Source organism: Polypterus senegalus, chromosome 7, assembly GCF_016835505.1.
Source record: "Polypterus senegalus isolate Bchr_013 chromosome 7, ASM1683550v1, whole genome shotgun sequence".
In the NCBI taxonomy this organism is placed as follows: domain Eukaryota; kingdom Metazoa; phylum Chordata; class Cladistia; order Polypteriformes; family Polypteridae; genus Polypterus; species Polypterus senegalus.
In genome coordinates this window covers 35,193,973-35,213,375 of record NC_053160.1, presented here as the reverse complement: position 1 = coordinate 35,213,375, position 19,403 = coordinate 35,193,973, and the positions used below count along the sequence as shown (strand labels likewise).

Below are 19,403 nucleotides of genomic sequence, written 5' to 3'. Positions count from 1 at the left end.
CTCTGCAAAATTGGTGCGAAAAGTGTGGTGTTTCTCAACATGATGCCTCCGCACATTGTAATCTTTAAATACTCCAACGCAATCATTACAAATTAAACACATCGGTTTGGCGTTTGGATGTGGCGGTAAAATAAACAAGTATTTGTCAGTCCAGGCAAGGTTAAACTTACGGTTTTCATTGGCAATTTTACGTTTCAGTGTTGAGAAAGACATATTTATAGTAATCTAAGCTACTACCGGCACGCTCTGCATTGTTTGCGTGTTGCAGGCTACGTAATATTACGTAGGAATGCGCGTTTTTGGCGGGACCATAGACATAATAAATACTTTATATTTATATTAATATACTATATATTTATATATATTAAATTATATTAAATAACAATTTATGAATAATATATATTAATTTATTATCTATGGGCGGAACCACGGGCTGGGCCACTCGGAGGTTGATTCTGGGCCGCATGTGGCCCGCGGGCCGCCAATTGAATAGCCCTGCTAGAGACTGAAAATACTGCTCGGCGGCGGCCCAGGCGAAATCGAAAGCTTGGAGTTGGTTTCAGCTTTCTTTGTTCTCTGGTTAAAAGCAACACCTCGCTAAACATCAAAGTTGAACTTTTTAATGTTCAGTCACTGACAAATAAATCCTGTTTAATTTATAATCATATTGTAGACATGGGGATTGACATTATTTGTTTGACTGAGACCTGGCATAAATCTGAGGTATACTCAGTTTTAAATGAGTCCTGTCCTCCTGGGTGCACTTACCTCGAATAGGCCCACAGCTCTGGCTGTAATCCTTCATATAGGTTTGCAATTATCACTTCTCCCCCTTCCTAAATTTTCAGCTTTTAAATGCTTGGCAATTAAATGCAAGCATCCCCTTTTTTATAACAGCACTTCTTATTTACCAACCACCAAAACAACACCCTGATTTCATTACAGAAACAAATGGGCTGCTCTCATCTTTATGTACAACATCATCAAATGTACTGATTCTTGGAAATCTGAAAATTCATGTGGACACACCCTCTAATTATTCTGCTGCTCAGCTCTTAGAGCTCCTGGACTACCTAAATCTGAGGCAACTTGTCGAGGTCCCCACTCACAACAAGGGCCATACCCTTGATTTAGTCATTACTGACTCAGTCCGCATCTCTGACCTCCAAGTATTTGATCTGAGTGTTTCTGATCACAAAAGTGTTTCAATGGATTTACCCACTTTATTGACTTAATTGATTTATTCACTATACTCTAAACCACAATGCTGTATCCGCTTCAGGAGCCCGAAAAAAATTAATTAGACTGATTTAAATGCTGACATTAAGAACTTCTCTAGTGACCTTTCTTCTGTCAGTGAATTAGTTGATTATTACAACAATGGGCTCTAGAACATCCTTGAGACCCATGCCCCAGTTAAATCACGAGTGGTCTCTTTTGTAAAATCTGCCCCATGGTTTACAAGTGAGCTTCGACAGATGAAAGCAGCTGGGCAAGCCCTCAAGTGGCGTTTTGTTGCAACCAGTTTAATGGTCCACAAATCAGCCTATCGAGAGCACCAAAAAAAACTACTCCAGAGTACTGACCACCGCCAGAACTCAATACTATTCAAATTTAATCAACAACAGTCCTGGAAACTCCAAACAACTTGTTTCCGTGATAATTAATTTACTCAATCCTCATACCTACGACTGTAATAATTTTACAGAGGAGCAGGGCAATGATTTTATTGAATATTTTACCTCTAAGGCTCCTCATTGTCTATCTCCAGCCCTTCATCGCTGGATGTTTCTACACCAAAGCCAATGGACTGCCTTTCCCAGTTCCTCTGTACCACAGTTAAAGAAGCTGAGGGCGTTATCCAGAGGATGAGGCCTTCATCGTGTTCATTAGGCCCTTTTCCTACTTCTCTGGTAAAAGCCAATGTATCATATATAAGCCCTCTTATTGCTGATATCATTAATCACTCTCTCCAGAGTGGCTTAGTCCCGCTGGCCTTGAAAACCGCAAAAATTAGATCTCATTTAAAAAAATCCTCTTTGGATCCTGAAATCCAAATCATATTATGTGATATCATCTACTGTTAAATTCTGCTCCGTACTTCTAAAATGTTTATCTTTATACTGTATTAAGGATTTGTTCTGTTCTGTGTATTGTATTGTATTGTATTGACCCCGTTCTTTTTGACACCCACTGCACGCCCAACCTACTTGGAAAGGGGTCTCTCTTTGAACTGCCTTTCCCAAGGTTTCTTCCATTTTTCCCTACAAGGTTTTTTTGGAAGTTTTTCCTTGTCTTCTTAGAGAGTCAAGGCTGGGGGGCTGTCAAGAGACAGGGTCTGTTAAAGCACATTGTGGCACTTCTTGTGTGATTTTGGGCTATACAAAAATAAATTGTATTGTATTGAAGTGATAGCAAACTATCATCCGATTTCCAACCTTCCATTTTTGTCTAAGGTTTTGGAAAAGGTTGTTTTGGTCCAGCTTCAGGATCACCTCAAAAATTCAATCTGTTTGAAAAATTGCAATCTGGTTTCTGAACTTCTCACAGTACAGAGACAGCCCTGGTCAGTGTCACCAATGACCTCCTGATGGCTGCTGATCAGTGCTCTCCATCACTCCTTATCCTCCTGGACCTCAGAGCTGCATTTGATGCAGTAGATCATAATCTCCTCCATCGTCTCCACTATATAATTGGAGTTTCTGGCACTGCTCTGGAGTGGTTCGAGTCCTATCTCACAGATGGGGCTGAGTATGTGGCCCTGCGGGACGCTAAATCTCATACCCACACTGTCATCTCTGGGGTCCCACAAGGATCAGTCCTTGGACCAACTCTTTTCAACATCTATATGCTACCCTGGGTCATATGATCAGCAAGCATGGAGTTTCATTCCACTGCTATGCCGATGATACGCAGCTCTATGTGAGACTGGATTCGACCTCCCTTACACCTCCATTAACCCTTTCCTCTTGCTTGGATGAGATTGAGGCTTGGATGTCCAATAACTTCCTCAAGCTGAACAGCACTAAAACTGAAGCTCTTTTAATTGGCACCCCCATCAACTTCGTTCCTCCAAAAATTGTATTTCCTTTTCTGACCGTACCATTACCCTCTCCCCTTCTGTTACAAATTTGGGTGTCAAGTTAGACTCCCGTTTGTCATTTGATACACATGTCCATCACCTTTGTAAAATTGCATTCCTTCATCTCCGAAATATAGCCAAACTCTGTCCCTGCCTCTCCCTCTGTGATACTGAAAAACTGGTTCATGCCTTTGTCTCCTCCAGGCTGGATTATTGAAATGCACTCCTCATCGGCTATCCCCAGCAAGAGCCTTCAAAAGCTCCAACAAATCCAAAATAGTGCTGCAAGGATCCTAATGAGGGTGCGGAAATATGAACATATTTCACCAATCCTTTGGTCACTTCATTGAAAACAAACTTTGTCTGCTTACCCACCAGTGTATCCATGGAAATGCTCCACAATATCTTAAGGAACTCCTTATATTACAATCCACTACAAGAAACCTCCATTTTGCAAATACCCACCACATTCAACCCCCCTATGACCAAACTTTGTACAATGGGTGTCCGAGCCTTTGCAGTGGCTGCTCCATGGCTCTGGAATGCCCTACCAGAGAGCCTGAGAACGCAGCAGATTGTGGGCTGTTTTAAAAAACAAAGACTTTTCTATTTAGGAAAGCATATTAACAAGAATGCTACTAATTATTGTTGTTTTATCTCTGTTTTTATCTTGTTTGCCTTTGTTTAAACTTTTTATGTAGCACTTTGAGATTTACTACAAATGTAAAGTGCCCTATAAATAAAATGCATTATTATTATTATTATGTTACTGTAAAGGATTTTGTAGTCTGCACATGTATTTGCTTCACACACGCTTTTAGCAGCCACAGGTATAAGCATCCACAAAATAAATTTCCAGAGTCAAATGTTTGAGCAAATGCATTATTTATTCCCTTGGCTCAAATAAACAGTTTCAAAATTTCATAAATCACTATATTTATGTTGTTGAGCTGAAAGTACAATACTTAACTCCGGAAAACAACAGTAGTAGGATAACAAGTTATAAGTAACGCGTGTTACTTAATGCAATTACATTTTAAAGTAACGAGTAACCTAACGCAACACTTACAGTATCCTTCTGAGGTAATAACATCTGCATTATTATTATTCCAGGAGCACTGGGAGTAAAGCAAGAAGCAAACATAATTGTATGCCGGTCCTTCATGCTTATTTTCAAATTCACTGTGATCAATGAAGACGTTTAAATGTTTTTTTGCGCAGTTTAATGATGTAGCATTTTGACAAAGGAGAACTACAGAAGATTATTTGCATATGTAAGCCCTGATTTTTGAGAAATATGGTTTCTGCCGTAACCGTTGTGGCAGACGACCAGGGATCCTGCCCCACCGGGACGCCTGAAAGGAGGACGGACCGGGAAAAGAGCTCTATCTTTTCCTGGGCGTAAGAGGGCAACCCCCCTGGATTCCATCAGGGCCACGGAGATGGAGCTGGGAAGCTCAACGCTGTCGGGACCTGTGGCCACCACCAGGGGACACCTGGTCGGTCCTGGAACCCTGGAGGACAGCACTTCTGACACACCAGGAAGTGCTGCTGAACCAGGAACTATGTATGCCCGGAGTGCTTCCGGGTGTAAGAGCAGCACTTCCGCCACACTAGGACGTGCTGCCAGAAGGTCATTGGGAGCACCTGGAGCACATCCGGGCACGTTATAAAAGGGTCCGCCTCTCTCCATTATCTATCCACTAAGGATTTTCAGCCAATATTTTGTATGTCAGGAAATGCTAAACGGATTCCTTTATACCAATGGAAATATGCTTTTACAAGGCCTCACTGTGACTGCTCTTATTTCTTCTTTTTTGTAATTCTTTGAGTATATATGAAGGGGATTGTTGTTGGCCATTTAATTTAATATTTATTGAACTTCTGTGAAAAGTTAACTTTTCCTCAAGAGACAAACAAAGTTCTATCTGTCTTTCTATACTGCAGGTTCCACTGTTTAAACAAATAGAACACGACAATCATCAACAATTGTTTATAACTAAGCTAAAGGGTTTCTTTCTTAATCATTGGTAAGAAAGGCACAATCCACTTTAAGTCAATACGTAAGCATTTGGCCTGGGGATGCTCTTTCTTCATGGTCTCAAACAGCTGCAGATCCTCTGCGTCCAGCAGCCAGCCAAACATGACTATGTTAATGAGACTGGGGAGCCGTGAGACACACTGCACAAAAGCCCGAACTGTAGATGCGCTTGGTTTCAGGTTGTGAGTGTACAATCTGCTCATGGCAATCTCCTTCAAGTGAGGTGTCCGATCAAAGGTGAGGAAGAAGTTCCTCCAGCCCGAGTCCGTGATGTTATGGTTAGCGAGCAATTCCAGTTTCTGCAAGGCTTGAAGATGACCTTCTTTTGCAGTTGTTGCTAGGGGAGAAAGAGCAATAAAGAGTCAATATTTGAAAACTACATGTGAAGACACAAAACACATGACTGTCAGTTTAAGGGTTGTGGTAATATTTTTACTTCCTTTACAGAAAACCTCAGTTTCCCAAGCTTTGTAGTTCACATTCCCAATGACAAAGCAAATTGGCAAAGATCTAAATCACAGGGCAGATATTCTCCCCATTAGAAACATTCTTGTTTTAATACTAAATTATGCTAAATAAACCATGAGGAAAAAGATAGCCAAAACATAACAGATTACATTTATAGACTGAAATAAAAACAGATATATAGCTTATAAAGCCTAAATTGCATTCCATGACTATCTCAATTGCTCTTTATTAAATACTGTAACAAAATTCATGTTTATCTTAATTTCTTTAAGCAACCGAGTTGCTGCTGAAGAACCAACCACATTTTTACTCTTAAACTGCCTTGAAAACAATGAATGAGGAGATTCCTTTTATCTTTCTTGTAGTAAAATTAACTGTTTTGTCTGCAAAAATAGTGCCTACTGTTGTAATTACAGGTGCTTTATACTTTAGTCAAGGAAAAAAAATGGCTTCACCCTGTGTTGTAATGTATTAAGGGAAAGATGGTCAGGGCACAAGAAGGTTTAAACGATAAAACAAAAAGATAAACGATAAACAGGCAGGGGTTTCATACATGCTCTGTACACTTGACAATAATGGCACTATAAATCTATAAGTCAAAAAGTTGCAAACAAACAAAACTAAAACAATGTTAATTTTAGTTTATTTCTGCATTTATTTTTTCCAATGCCTCCTTGAAATATCCTGGTCAATTTATACATGTGGTTTTAATACACAAGGAATTCATTTTTGACATTTTGTGATCCAAGCTTTCCTGTGAAACGTATACATTTTAACTGTTATGCTGAGAAGGCATTTTTTTTGTGGATGTCACCATATTTTGGCAACAGACTTGATGGTTGCCATGGCCATTGGTCCCAGAATTCTCCAAGGTTGCACTACGTGTGACACCATCGACACAACCATTTAAATATCAACACTTCCTTTACTCTGTATCTGAGATTGGATAAGCCTTGTTTAAATTACTTGTAATTATTTCTTTAGTGCTTTTCTGGTTTAAGACTTCTTTGTTTGAACTCTCAACTATGATATTTGTTTTACCCTCATTCTTTTGAAAGAACAGTTTGATTCCTGGTTTTTGATCCTTGAGCATCTCAGGTTTATTTTATTTTATATCTTTTACAAAGAACAAATGTAAGACAGTTGTCATATTCTAAAAACTACAAAGCAAAAAGTGCTGATCCTAAGTACATACATTATTATCTAAATGTACTCAGATTTGCGATTACAGTTTTTATTTTATTCCAAACACTTGAATGCCTTGACTTAGTGGAAATAACATAGTGGTAACAATAAACAAAGCCAAATGAACTAAAGAGCCACACGCAGGTTAAATAATATTTGAACAAAATAGTGTCATGATAACATAAACACAATAGCATTATTAAATATGAAAGTAAGCAAAAACAAATTAAACTTTTTTTTTCAGCTTACCTAAAGTATTTTTTATTTTTTTTGTCCTTCCTGGCCACCTGACCTTATTATCAGACTTGAATTTAGAAACTTAAAAAACAGGTCTATATTTAAGGACTTCTCTATTAATTATATATTTATCTTATGTATGTGTGCATAATTTAATTTTTGCATATTATTTATTCATTACTGTTACTATCTAATTTTAATTTATTTTATCTTTGCTTGTAAATATTACTTTGATATCTTGTTAAGCACTAGAACTGCATCATTTGTATGAAACTGTGCTATAGAGAAAGACAATTTATATAATGATATGATTCTTTTAGTTTCATATTTGAAACATTATATATTCTGTTTTAATTTTCATATATTTAATTGTTACTGTAATATGTTATCACATCACCATTTTGATGTGTGGTTGTTTTCAGAGGCACTGCCATTTAGTAGTGTATGTCTGGTCGCCTTTGATGCTGCATATTTGTTAAGCTTATGATGCACATACCATGTGACCTGTCAGAAGATGGGCTCAATGACATAAAAGATGGCTCTACACAGCAGCTTGTATCAAAACTTTAAGAGCAATTAAAACATAAAGCGAGATTGAAGTATTCAAACAATTAAAATGATTTACTTAACATTAATATTAGTTTTGATTTTCTTTTTTTTTTCCTGATTTTCAATTCTGGTTTGCAGTTTCACCTTACTTAAAAGACAAAACAATCTTCTGTGTATCAGACCTTGTAACCTCTTTTGTCAAAACCCAGAAGGAAACATCTGCTTATCTTGAGGGCTGTCTTATTAAAAATCCTGAACTGGATTTTCCATCTTTTCATTTACAATAAAACACTTTAGAGTGGATTGGTGCACTGACTCAGAAAGAGACAGTGGAGTTTTTAAATGAGCACAAATGGGAGATGAAACATGGTTGAAAAATAGGCAAGGGCTGTAACAGAAAAAGACAGACAATCAAACTTCAAATTATTAAAGCGAACCAAATATCAGTCTTAACAACTACAAAAATATTTGTTTGTAACCAGAAAAAAGAAGATCAGAAAAAAGCAAAAATATATCACACAGGGAACTAAATATCAGATGCTCCAGAATAGAATGAGCCGACCTTTATACCAGCACTCTGGACGATGTCACATGTTACACACTCCTGAGTGACTCTTAAAGTGATTGTGGTCATTGTGATTGCTTAAAAAAAAAGCAACAATAAACTCAAAAACAAAATGGCATCATGATGTTATTAAAGTAAAGCTCAACTTTTAAAATAATGCACAGGGCTAGAAATTGATGTGAAAATCATATTCCTTGATGTCAAAAACCTCATATTCCCTGTACAGCACATATTCAGATCTCACAGGGATTGCAAAAGAAATTAAAAAAATAACTTGTTATAGCAATCAGTAAGGTGAAAGACAAGGGATGGATAATTCAGCTAAAAGATGGATAATCTAGTTTAAAATCTTGAAGACATCATTACCTATGATCTAGAAAACATGCTGAATAGTTATTTAATTAAACCATATTGCTTTCAATAGACACTGACAGTATAAGTGAGCGATGGAGAGACTTAATTAGTGCCCCTATTCAGGGAGTGGATATAGAGGTGATACTACAAGTATTTGGTGTTCCACATTGATGACAGGTTGGGCTGGTTGCTGAACACATAGTTACTATATAAGAAAAGGCAGCGCAGGCTCTTTGTTCCTTAGGAAACTGTGTTCCTTTAATGTGGGAAGTGACATCCTTCACATCTTCTACAACTCTGTGATGACCACTGCAATTTTGTGGTATGCCGGGCTGGTAACATCACTTCAATAGAGGCCTACCGAATCAACAAGCTAATTAAAAGGGTAAGCTCAGTTATAGGACAAACTATGGACCCCCTGAAGGTAGTAGCAAAGGATGGAATTAAAACAAAACTGAGTGCAATTATCAGTAATGCTGCATACCCTCTCGCTGACACACTAACAGAGAGAACTTTCAGCCAAATCTCCAAAAGCAAATTTGTATATCACTGACACCACAATGAGAAGCAGAAGCAAATGCTAGCCCATGGTAGCTCAGACTTCTCAATCCTGAAAATCCTCAAGTCGCAGCTACCAATAAAAAGATGCCTATGGCAAATGCAATAATATGCTATGAATGGAGCCCCACTTCCATTGCTTGAATGGTTACTTGAAAAACAGTAAACAGATAATTTGTAAAAGAGAAGCATGTTCACACCAGTGTTTTGCTCACCTAGCTCAAATAGGTTTGTGTCCTCCATACAAGTGCCTATTGACAGAATCTTCAGATGAGGGAATTTCTGGAACTGTTGAATTGCAGTTGAGAGAGCATACTTCATGCCAGTTCCTACTGGAAACAGCAGTTCTTCCAAACACTCAAGAAACCCCAGGGCGTGAGCTTAAAAATAATAAGAAAAGAAAAAACAAATCAATTCTAAAAACATATTTTTATAGACAGCATTATGAAAATGATACATTAAATGGTTGAAGGGAAGAGTAGAAATAGAAAAAAATACATAGTGGGCAGTGTTAAACGTCTGTATTAAAGTGTCTGAATTGGGTATAACTGGCTAAAACAACATGCCAACAGTGCTATAATAAAAATATATGGTAACACTTTATAACAACTGCACACTATGAAGCATTAGTTAAGCATGACTAAATACTTTGTTCATCATTTAGAAAGCATTGCTTCCACATTAATTGGCATTAGCAACCACTTTTTCATAGTGTGCAGTTATTATAAAGTGTTGCCGCATTTATAAAGTGGTTGCTAAGGCAAAGGTGATAAACCATAGACCTAAAATGACTAAAACTTAATCCTGTAATATGGAGTAGATAACTGTATCAGCTCTGGGGAAATTAAAAACATGCTGAAGACATAACTGTACCAGGCCGAGGAGTGTATTCGGTGCAATGTGAGTAGCAGTAGGGTTTTGTACCATGTAAGCTATTATGGATACCATGAGAAGTCAAGCAAAATGACACCATTTATTGTCTAACTGTAATCGGTTCAGTTAACCAATAAAAGTCATTTTGCTTGACTCCTTATTGGTACAATGTGAGTAAATGTTATACTTTACTTTCCCTGTACTGTTTGTGTGATCAAGTTTTGAACAAGCAAAATGAACAAATACTTTACCGATGCGCTGTAGGTGTTATTAAGACCAAAAGAAGCCTTTGTTAAAATCTTGCTGCATACAGTACATAAGTAATTGACAGTGTTTACAGTACCTAATCCAAAGTGCTACTGTTTTTATTTTGGTATTGTATTTTTGCCAGCTGTTCTGAGAAGACATGCAAGTAAGAATTTCATTGTGCTGAATACACACAACAATAAGTTTGTCTTGATTTGTGTCATGAAGTAAATGCCCTGTAAAACCTACTAGGTGAAGTAAAAGGAACAGTGTAAAATAATAGTATACTGTAGATTTTATAATTAAGATCTGCGTGAAACCAAGCAAAATATTAACAATGTAATTTAAAAAAAATGAAAATTAACAGACTGTTTAGAGCTAACAACTATGATGGCAGAAGATCTTGGTCTTAACAGCCAAGACCATAATACAGCCAATATAATCTGTCTCACAGAGGACCAAATGGACCAAGATGTTTGAATATCACTGCTTTACAAATAAGCACAGCCTTTTGGCTTACCAAATTGTTTAGCTACTTCCTTGCTGATATCGGCCCCCATCGCATTTGCACTCAAGTCCAGGACCTTCAGTTTTTTAAAACTTGGTAAGGACGATGCTGTTAAAAGAGAGTAGTATTCATTGGTGAAGTAGTGAAACCCACTTGGGGTTTCTTCTTACAAAAATTATTAAAAACATTATGCACATTAAAAAATAATACTTACCAAAAGCAGAAATGTCTTTATCTCCTGGGAAAAAACCTCCAAAGGTAATACTCTCCAAGTCACAGCACATAGTTAGAGAGGTAATAATGTCAATAAACCCAGGGCAGGAATTACACTGAAGATAGAAAACCTTCAGCTTATGAAAATGCTGAATAAATGACACTGTAAGAAAAAAAATGCTTCTATTACCCACATTGAGAGGTGTATTTAACAGAACTAGAAGTTGGTGAAAGCTAATGTTTGAATGAAAACGTCCACAGCTACTAAAACATGTAAAGACCACTTACTGGTGCAATAATAAATATTATGAACAAGCACTTAGTTAAAAGAAGAAAATCTGAGTCATTCCTGTTGATCCAAATGTGTTAATATAAACAGTTAACTATTGCTCCTACAGCCTTTAGCTCTGTCTGATCTGATAATGATATAATTTAAATGTTTAAATGTTTACCAAGTCTGTTGAAATCCCGCTGCATGTCCACATGCTGTATGACAAGTTTTTCCATGGAAAGAAGTTTACAGAAATCATCTGGTACTTTATCAAATACCTGCCAGTTTGATGGTCCAATCAAAGACAACTCTTTAAGAAATGAAAATTTGTCCAAATTTGAAATCAGGAGCTCTTCAAGAGAAAAAAAAGAGACAAAAAGAATAAGCCATTATTAGTGAAAGCCAGTTTCACTTTCTCTTCCCAAAGAAATCTCACTACGACGGGTTGTTCAGTAATGGTGTGATCCCGCAGTGGAACATCCATGTTCAATTGACCTTGGCTTCAACTAGACTAACGGAAGAGCGTTGCACTGTGGTACTGTATATACCTATATGGCATTGTGAACATTTTGTATTGTGTAAGCTGCTATCCGTTGCCTTTACTTTTTACCCATGTATGTGCAATAATCCCATTGATTGCAATCCTGCACACCTTTCTTCTCTTTTTATTTACGTACCTGTCTATTTATATAACTATAGTATTGTTTATTTAAAGTAATGTATATTACTATTTAATATTATATTACTAGTATATAGTATATTACTCTTTAGCATAAAGATGAAAGACGCCTCACGCCTGGACAAACTTGTTAAGAAGGCAGGCTCCATTGTAGGATTAAAGTTGGACAGTTTAACATCTGTGGCAGAGCGACGGGCACTAAGCAAACTCCTGTCAATCATGAATAATCCACTGCATCCACTTAACAGTGTCATCTCCAGGCAGAGGAGTAGCCTCAGTGACAGACTTTTGTCACTGTCCTGCTCCACTGACAGACTGAGGAGATCGTTCCTCCCCCATACTATGCGACTCTTCAATTCCACCCGGAGGAGTAAATGCGAACATTAATTTTATTTTAATTTTTTTCATTTTTATTACTATTTAATTTAATATTGTTTCTTTGTATCAGTATACTGCTGCTGGATTATGTGAATTTCCCCTTGGGATTAATAAAGTATCTATCTATCTATCTATCTTATAGTGGTGTCTATTTATAATACCCATTATACAGTGTGTCCCTAAAGTCTGGACACATAGGCAAAATGCATATTTATTTATTTTTATTATTTATATATTATACATGGATGTCCTGCAAAGTAATTTTTTTGGGTTAGCGTTAAACTTGACAGTTTCTTTTATTTTGTCAGATAAACTTGATCGTCCAGAACGGGGTTTGCCCATGATACTGCCTGTTTCTTTAAACTTTCTAAACACCTTCACCACGGTGGAAAAGCCAATTGGGTTCCTTCTGGGATGACGTGCATTAAAATCAGCTGCTATCTTTCGATATGAGAAGTACCAGGTCAATTCTTTCTTTTTTCGACAAACTCATATTTAATCTGTGGGACAAAAAAATATATAGTTAGTTATAAATAGTGTTATTTCCTATTGAGTCCAGACTTTAGGGATACCCTGTATATTGCGCAATGGTGCAAAACATTGTTCACAACAAGGTTGTGGCTTCAGTCAACAAAACCTTCGACTCCTCAGTTTATGGTACTATCAACTCTAGATTCCTCTATTTGTAACTAGACTAATATATTTAACATATTGATTAAAAGAACGCAACATACGAGATAAATGGCATTTCATCACAGTCAACATGAATTATCAGCTATGTTTTAGCACCCTAACCTGTTAGAGTTTGGGTTTAAAAACTGTAGTGATGCCATTGTTGCTTTTTGTATTTATTAAAGAAGTCAGAAATACTGAGTAGCATTAAACAAAAGACAAAAGTTACAAAATTAAAAGTTATTATATTTTTGTCAAAAGTCTAGAAAAAAAATAGTTTGATTGATTTATTATATGTGAAATTTTAACACATTATATTACAATTTACATTTAGTTGGACTCAGAGTCAGTACATATTTACTAACTCCAGTTAAAAACAAGAGATCTGCATCAAATATTCTGTCAGCAATGTAGTGTTTTAGCAACTGAACAAGTGAACCAGTGATGATTTAGGTGTATCATATTAAAAGGAGTGAATATTTATACAAAAAAATTACTTTTTCTTTTATATTTCTAATTAATGTATACCACTTTGCAGAGATCTGTTTTTACTTTGACATTAAAGAGTCTTTTCTGTTCCCTGCATGGAGTTTGCATGTTTTCCCCATGTCTGTGTGGGTTCCTCCCAAAGTCCAAAGATATGCAGGTTAGGTGCATTGGCGATTCTAAATTGTCACTAATGTGTGCTTGGCGGGTGTGTATGTGTGCCCTGGGGCCCTGCTCGGGGTTTGTTTCCTGCCTTGTGCCCTGTGTTGGCTGGGATTAGCTCCAGCAGACCCCCGTGACCCTGTACTGTAGTTAGGATATATCGGGTTGGATAATAGATGGATGGAAAGTCACTGTGATTCAATACTGTATAACAATAAAAGTAAAAACTTCCAAAGGGTGAATACTTTTTATAGGCACTGTTTGTTTCATGCAGAGGGACTATGATAAAATTATAATAACACTTTTTTACAATATGATGCCCACCTGGTACCTTTGTGAACTTCATTTCAAGTGATTCTAGAGAAGACATAGACATAATCAGCTCTTCTTCATTTCTTGTTAAATCACTGTCAATAATACAAATTTTTCCAAAGCGTCCGAAGTAGACTTCGATGATAAATTGAATGCTTTCAAGAAAACCTTCACTGTTATGAATACAAAGCACAACTTGACGAGATGCCGCAATCACTGCCATTAGATTCAAAAAGTCTTCCTCCATGAGTTTACCACAGTTTTGTATATTGAGCTTCAGGACAGGGAGTTGATATTTATCTGCAGCTTTTAAAAAGACACGTATTTTTGAGTCGGGTAGAAGTCTTTGAGTCATTCCAGTTGAACTATTGATGTTATTGATGTCTGCTGTCAATTTCTCAGTAACACTGCTTATAACTTGATAAACTGAAGAAAACTCTTCTTCAACAATGGGTCTCTCCTGTGGAGTAACCAAATCCCAGCTGTTGTAGTACTCTGGAAGCTTAATATGTTTTTTACCATGAATGGTTATTTCCATATGACTAAACAATCCCAAAGCTTCCGGGAATTCCTCAAGGAAGTAATCTAAAGGCTGAATGCCTGCTGTGCCATCAAAAGAGAATGGTAGGCTCTTTCCAGTGAGGAACTTCAAAATATAAGGAGCACAGTTTGTGGTGGAGTTACCCATATGAGTCATATTCACCACCTGATTCAGAAGCATGTTAAACAGAAAATCTTCCCCAAGTCTATTAAGCAAAGACATTTTAAATATTTTTTTAAATGTTTCTTCTGTAAAGAAAAGACCTTGATATGGCTCTAAGTTCTTAATGCTCTCAAAACTGGAATTATAAAATTCTTTTCTGCCTGCAAGATCGAGCACATGGGAAATGATTTTAGTAGAAGCATCTGGAGAAGAAGTGCATGCGTATTCTAAAAAGTTCTTGTAATAGCACATTACTTTAAGGTAGGTATCAATTTGCTTCAGATAATGCCAGCCTTTGTTTTGACTCTCTGCTGACTTTGATTGGAGTAGCTCAGCAAGTCGCCTACCTGCCACAAACTCCTGAAAGTGACTATGAAAGAACTTGTACACAGGTCTCAACATCTGTGCTGTAAACTTGCTCAGCAGTCCAATATTTAGGACTTCATTTTCATCAATGCCAACTTGTTTGAGGTCATCGCTGCTAAATTCAAAACGCTGATTAAAATGCCCAACTATTGCAAGATCTCCTAGGCAAGAAAGCAGAGTTGTCAACCTTTCAGACCAAAAAGAATATTTTTGCAAAATGTGGTTCAGATAGAGTCTAAAAACAACACTGTTTTGGAATTTAGGTATTGGGCGCTTGATCCACAGATAACATATAATAAGAGCAAAAAGAGGTGTTTTAATAATTTCTTGTAAATCCTTGGAATAACCCAGTTCTACAGTGAGTTCCTCCACCAGCCTGATGTTATGAGAGAAAAGCTTTTTCAAAATGTATAAGGTACTAAACACCGGAAAAGTTTTAATTTCAAGGACACTAGAGGCACATTGCCGCACTTTGGCACTTCTGTGTGTTTGAATGCCAATCACCACACTGACTTTATTGATGTGATTCTGTAGTAACAGATCTTCAATGCAATGTGGAATTGCATCTGTAGTGCTACAGTCATTCAAAAGAAATAAGACCTGGTTATTCAGCTTCCTGATTGACTCCTTGATGAACTCCTCACTCAGGCACACTCCTACTGTGCCAAGCTGCTCAGCAATCATGTTAGACAAACTCTGCTCTTTCTGAAGACAATTAAGTGAAAGGTGAAATACCAGCTTGAATCTCTGTAACACAGGGCAATTCCCAGATGCCCACAGGATGGCAATCTTTCTGAGCAATGCTGATTTTCCACATCCAGCTTCCCCTTCAATGACAGTGATGCAGCTCAGATTTCTAAGAAGAACAGGGAGAGACACATTCTGCACAGGCTGATTCTTCACATTCTTCAAGATCAGGGGCAGCCATGCAAACACATGCTTTAAATCTGGAGACACATGCGCAAAATCAGTGAAGGGGCTGATTTTTCGAAAGGTTGAAGAGTTATACACGCTCCTCAGCCCACTGCACACTCTCTTTGCTTTTTGATGCCACTCATCTGGCCTGGTTTCTGCAAGTAGATTTAAGGATAAAAGTGTCATTTTTTTTAAACTGCAAGGTGAATTTATTGCAATTTTTTTTTTTAAATTTTGCTCAAACAATCTACAATGAACTATAAAGAATAATTTACAACCTACAAAGGCAACTCACATGACCCTTAAAAGCAACATATCTACCTATATCTGCATTCTTTCTTTCTTGTGACCAACAATAACATTAATGCATTTGTCTTGTTATCTAGGTAGTTTAAGCAATTATTAGTTTAAAATGGTTAGATAATTTATAACTTATTGATAAAAGAAATGGAAACAACAAGAAACTGCACAGATAACCATGAGGATCAAACATTTTTGGCAGAGCCAATCATATGTCTGTAATATCACAAAGTTTGGAGTCCTACATGGATATTTGACATAAATAACAGCCTGTACAAGGGACTAAGATCAGAGTGATGTCAAAAAACGAAACACTATTTTACCTAGACATCAAAGAACACAACTCATGCTTCAGCCTGACTGCTGAGTCTAAAAATGGCTCAGAACAACCTCCTCTTTTGACACTGCTGCTAATTTTCATAAAGTTTTCTAAGAATATGTATTTATCTCTAGACGTCTACTTCTTCTACTGCTATTAATTCTATTTTAATAAACACTACATTGCTTTTACACTTCTATACTTTGCTTTTATGACAAGAATGATTGATATAATACAGAGCACCTAGTACCAGAAGTTTCCCATTGTCTTTCTCACAGGGTTCAGCAGGCTTTGGGGACACACCAAAAAGAAGAGAACCTCATAGTAATTGCTTGTTATGTGGTTTACAGTTATTCTTTAGAATCAAGGTGTATCGCCTTATGGCTGGGTTAAATCTGTGGACACAGTGAAAGTGTGTCAGCCTTTATGTATGTAGTTTATTCTCAGGGACCAAGGTGTGTAAGCCTTAGATCTAGGTGATATCCAAGGACACATGAAAGGTGTGTCATCCCAAGGTAGTGCAGGTTATTCTCTGGCCCAAGGTAGCCTTAGGTCTAGGTTATATCCCAGGACACCTTTGTGTTCATGCTGTAGCTAGCGAGTCCCCATGTGTACTATGATTAAGAGTGAAAGTCTTTGCAAGCATCATTCATAATCAGTATTTGCATGGAAACAGTCTGCATATGTAAAGCAGCATGAGAGTAGAACAACCCAATAATGAATGTGGTGATGTGGTAGTTTAAAAAAAAAACAAAAAAACGGTCCGCTCAGGCTCCAGTGTATGCAGTAGTGTGGTGAAGCAGAGCCAGGGTGTTGAAGAGGAAATTGGCGAGCCTGCATTCATAAACATACGTGTGTGGTTCAGCCAATTACCTTTTTAGCGCTCTGCAGTTGCCATTAATGCAGTTGAGCATACAGGATTAAAAGCGAGCCTCAGTTGTGAGAAGAGAGATTAGAACAGAATGAGAAAGATGGAAGTTAAAGACAAAGAGAGAAAGGAAAATGAAATGGCAGGATCGTGATGGAGCAGGTGCTGTTGTGGAGAGAAGACAGGAGGCTGGAAAATAGCTCCAAAAGGAGCACAAGACTAGTGTTTAAGGGGTAGAGGTTGTTCCTGCTGCATACACCAAAAGCAGGGGTAACCTACTGCTCAGAGTGGCTCTGGGCTAAACACTGTGAGATGGTGACGGGAGTGAGGGAAAGGGCTGATGGAGTTCTTAACTGAATGTCTATGGATGGTGACAGGAACCCAAGTCAGAATGAATTAATTACTGTGCCTATTGGTGGACATCTCCTCTGGCTTTGGAGACCCCTCAAGGGTAAACAGAGGAGGAGCCGGTTTTAGATGGAAGCACCGCAGCTCATGGAATTTTTAAGGAACATATTCTGGCAGTGATTTTTAACCTCATTTGTATGCATGTATTTTTGGAACACTTTAACCTCCACTGAAGAACACTTATTTTTATCATGGATTACTTATTTATTTATTAAGAGACATTGCACTTTATATTTGTGAATAAACACACTAAGCATCACTTTATACCAACTCCTGTTGTCACGTGTCCTTATCACCTGGCTCATTCTGGTCGGGACCTGATTCATGAGGAACATGACAGCTGCAGCAAACCCAGACCATCACAAATGGACATTCAAAATTTGAGTTGATGTTATTATGGACAAATTATTTGGACAGGATTGGTGAGCTTTGTTGGGCTGACTTTTAAAATTTAAAATAACGTGAACATTTTTATGTTAAAATGAAAAACTGTCAATTTAATTTGTTTACCATGAAAGTGTAACCCAGTAGTTCAGACATTAGACTTTAACCAATAAGTCTGCTGGTTCAAATCCTACCTCTCATTCACTGAATGAGCATTTTCTGGATATAGTTCAATTCTACAATGTATTAAAATAACTAAACTAAGGACCTGTATTTGTAATGGGGTTTGGGATGCTAAAACAAGGGAATAAAGCACTATAGTTTTGATTATTATTCTTCCAGTGCTACATACAGTAAAAACTGTAACTTTATGGACAAACCCTAACCCAGCACTAACTTTGAAAACTTCCACGATTACAGAAAATTCATTTTATTTATTAGTTTTGAAATCTGACACTTATTTAAACTTGAACTTTTCAGGAATATGAATATGTTTTTGTACATGCACATCACAGCAATCCTGAACATGTATGAGCATTACTATCATTCATTAAACATTGAAGATGGACCAGTAAATGACAGGGTACAGGGAGGTAAATATGATATAATAATGATATATGTGAGCAATAGCCTAAATATTGTATGAGTGTTACTGAATTTTCAGGAAGGGCCTATCAGGTCTTTCATAAAGAGTATAAGTAGCACTCCAACAAATTCACAAAAGCATTTGTTATTCTTTGCCCTAAGAAGGGCAGATTAAGAGACAGAAAGCTGAATTCAAAACCAGTGGCCTGTCCCACCATTCACCAGTACCAAAATACAAATGAAAGAACTATAGTAAGGAGATGATGAATCAGAAACCAGGAAATTTAAAATATAAGTGCTACGCACACATGCATTTAACAGTTTTTGCCTCAATGTTTTTATTTGTTTCATCAGTTGTGTTAATGAGTCTCACTTTGCAGCAACCAATGCCACAATGTAACAATGTCAACTCAACATGGCAGCAACCATTAAAAAAAAAAAAAGCAATTTACTTTTAGTAATAATTAAAAACAATAATAATATAAGCCTGTGGTGGGTTGGCGCCCTGCCCGGGATTGGTTCCTGCCTTGTGCCCTGTGTTGGCTGGGATTGGCTCCAGCAGAACCCCGTGACCCTGTGTTTGGATTCAGTGTGTCAGAAAATGGATGGAATGGATGGATAATATAAGCTGAAACAGGTGCTCACAGAATTTTAAAGTACACAGAATCAAAACAATGTCATTCACTAAAATTAGAATAGACTTTATTTAAGCACTA

General features: G+C 37.2%; 1 protein-coding gene across 1 annotated transcript in view; it reads right to left on the bottom strand.

Annotated features, from left to right (window-relative positions):
- Positions 1–19,403, bottom strand: part of LOC120532243 (baculoviral IAP repeat-containing protein 1-like) — a 104,035-nt gene that overhangs the window by 56,976 nt on the left and 27,656 nt on the right. Inside the window, exons 10-15 of the mRNA XM_039758093.1 lie at positions 13,852–15,978; positions 11,332–11,502; positions 10,881–11,042; positions 10,679–10,774; positions 9,255–9,419; positions 5,088–5,460 (exon numbers count right to left, since the gene is read on the bottom strand). Coding sequence (XP_039614027.1) covers positions 5,088–5,460; positions 9,255–9,419; positions 10,679–10,774; positions 10,881–11,042; positions 11,332–11,502; positions 13,852–15,978 — 3,094 coding nt within the window. The remainder of the gene's footprint in view (positions 1–5,087; positions 5,461–9,254; positions 9,420–10,678; positions 10,775–10,880; positions 11,043–11,331; positions 11,503–13,851; positions 15,979–19,403) is intronic.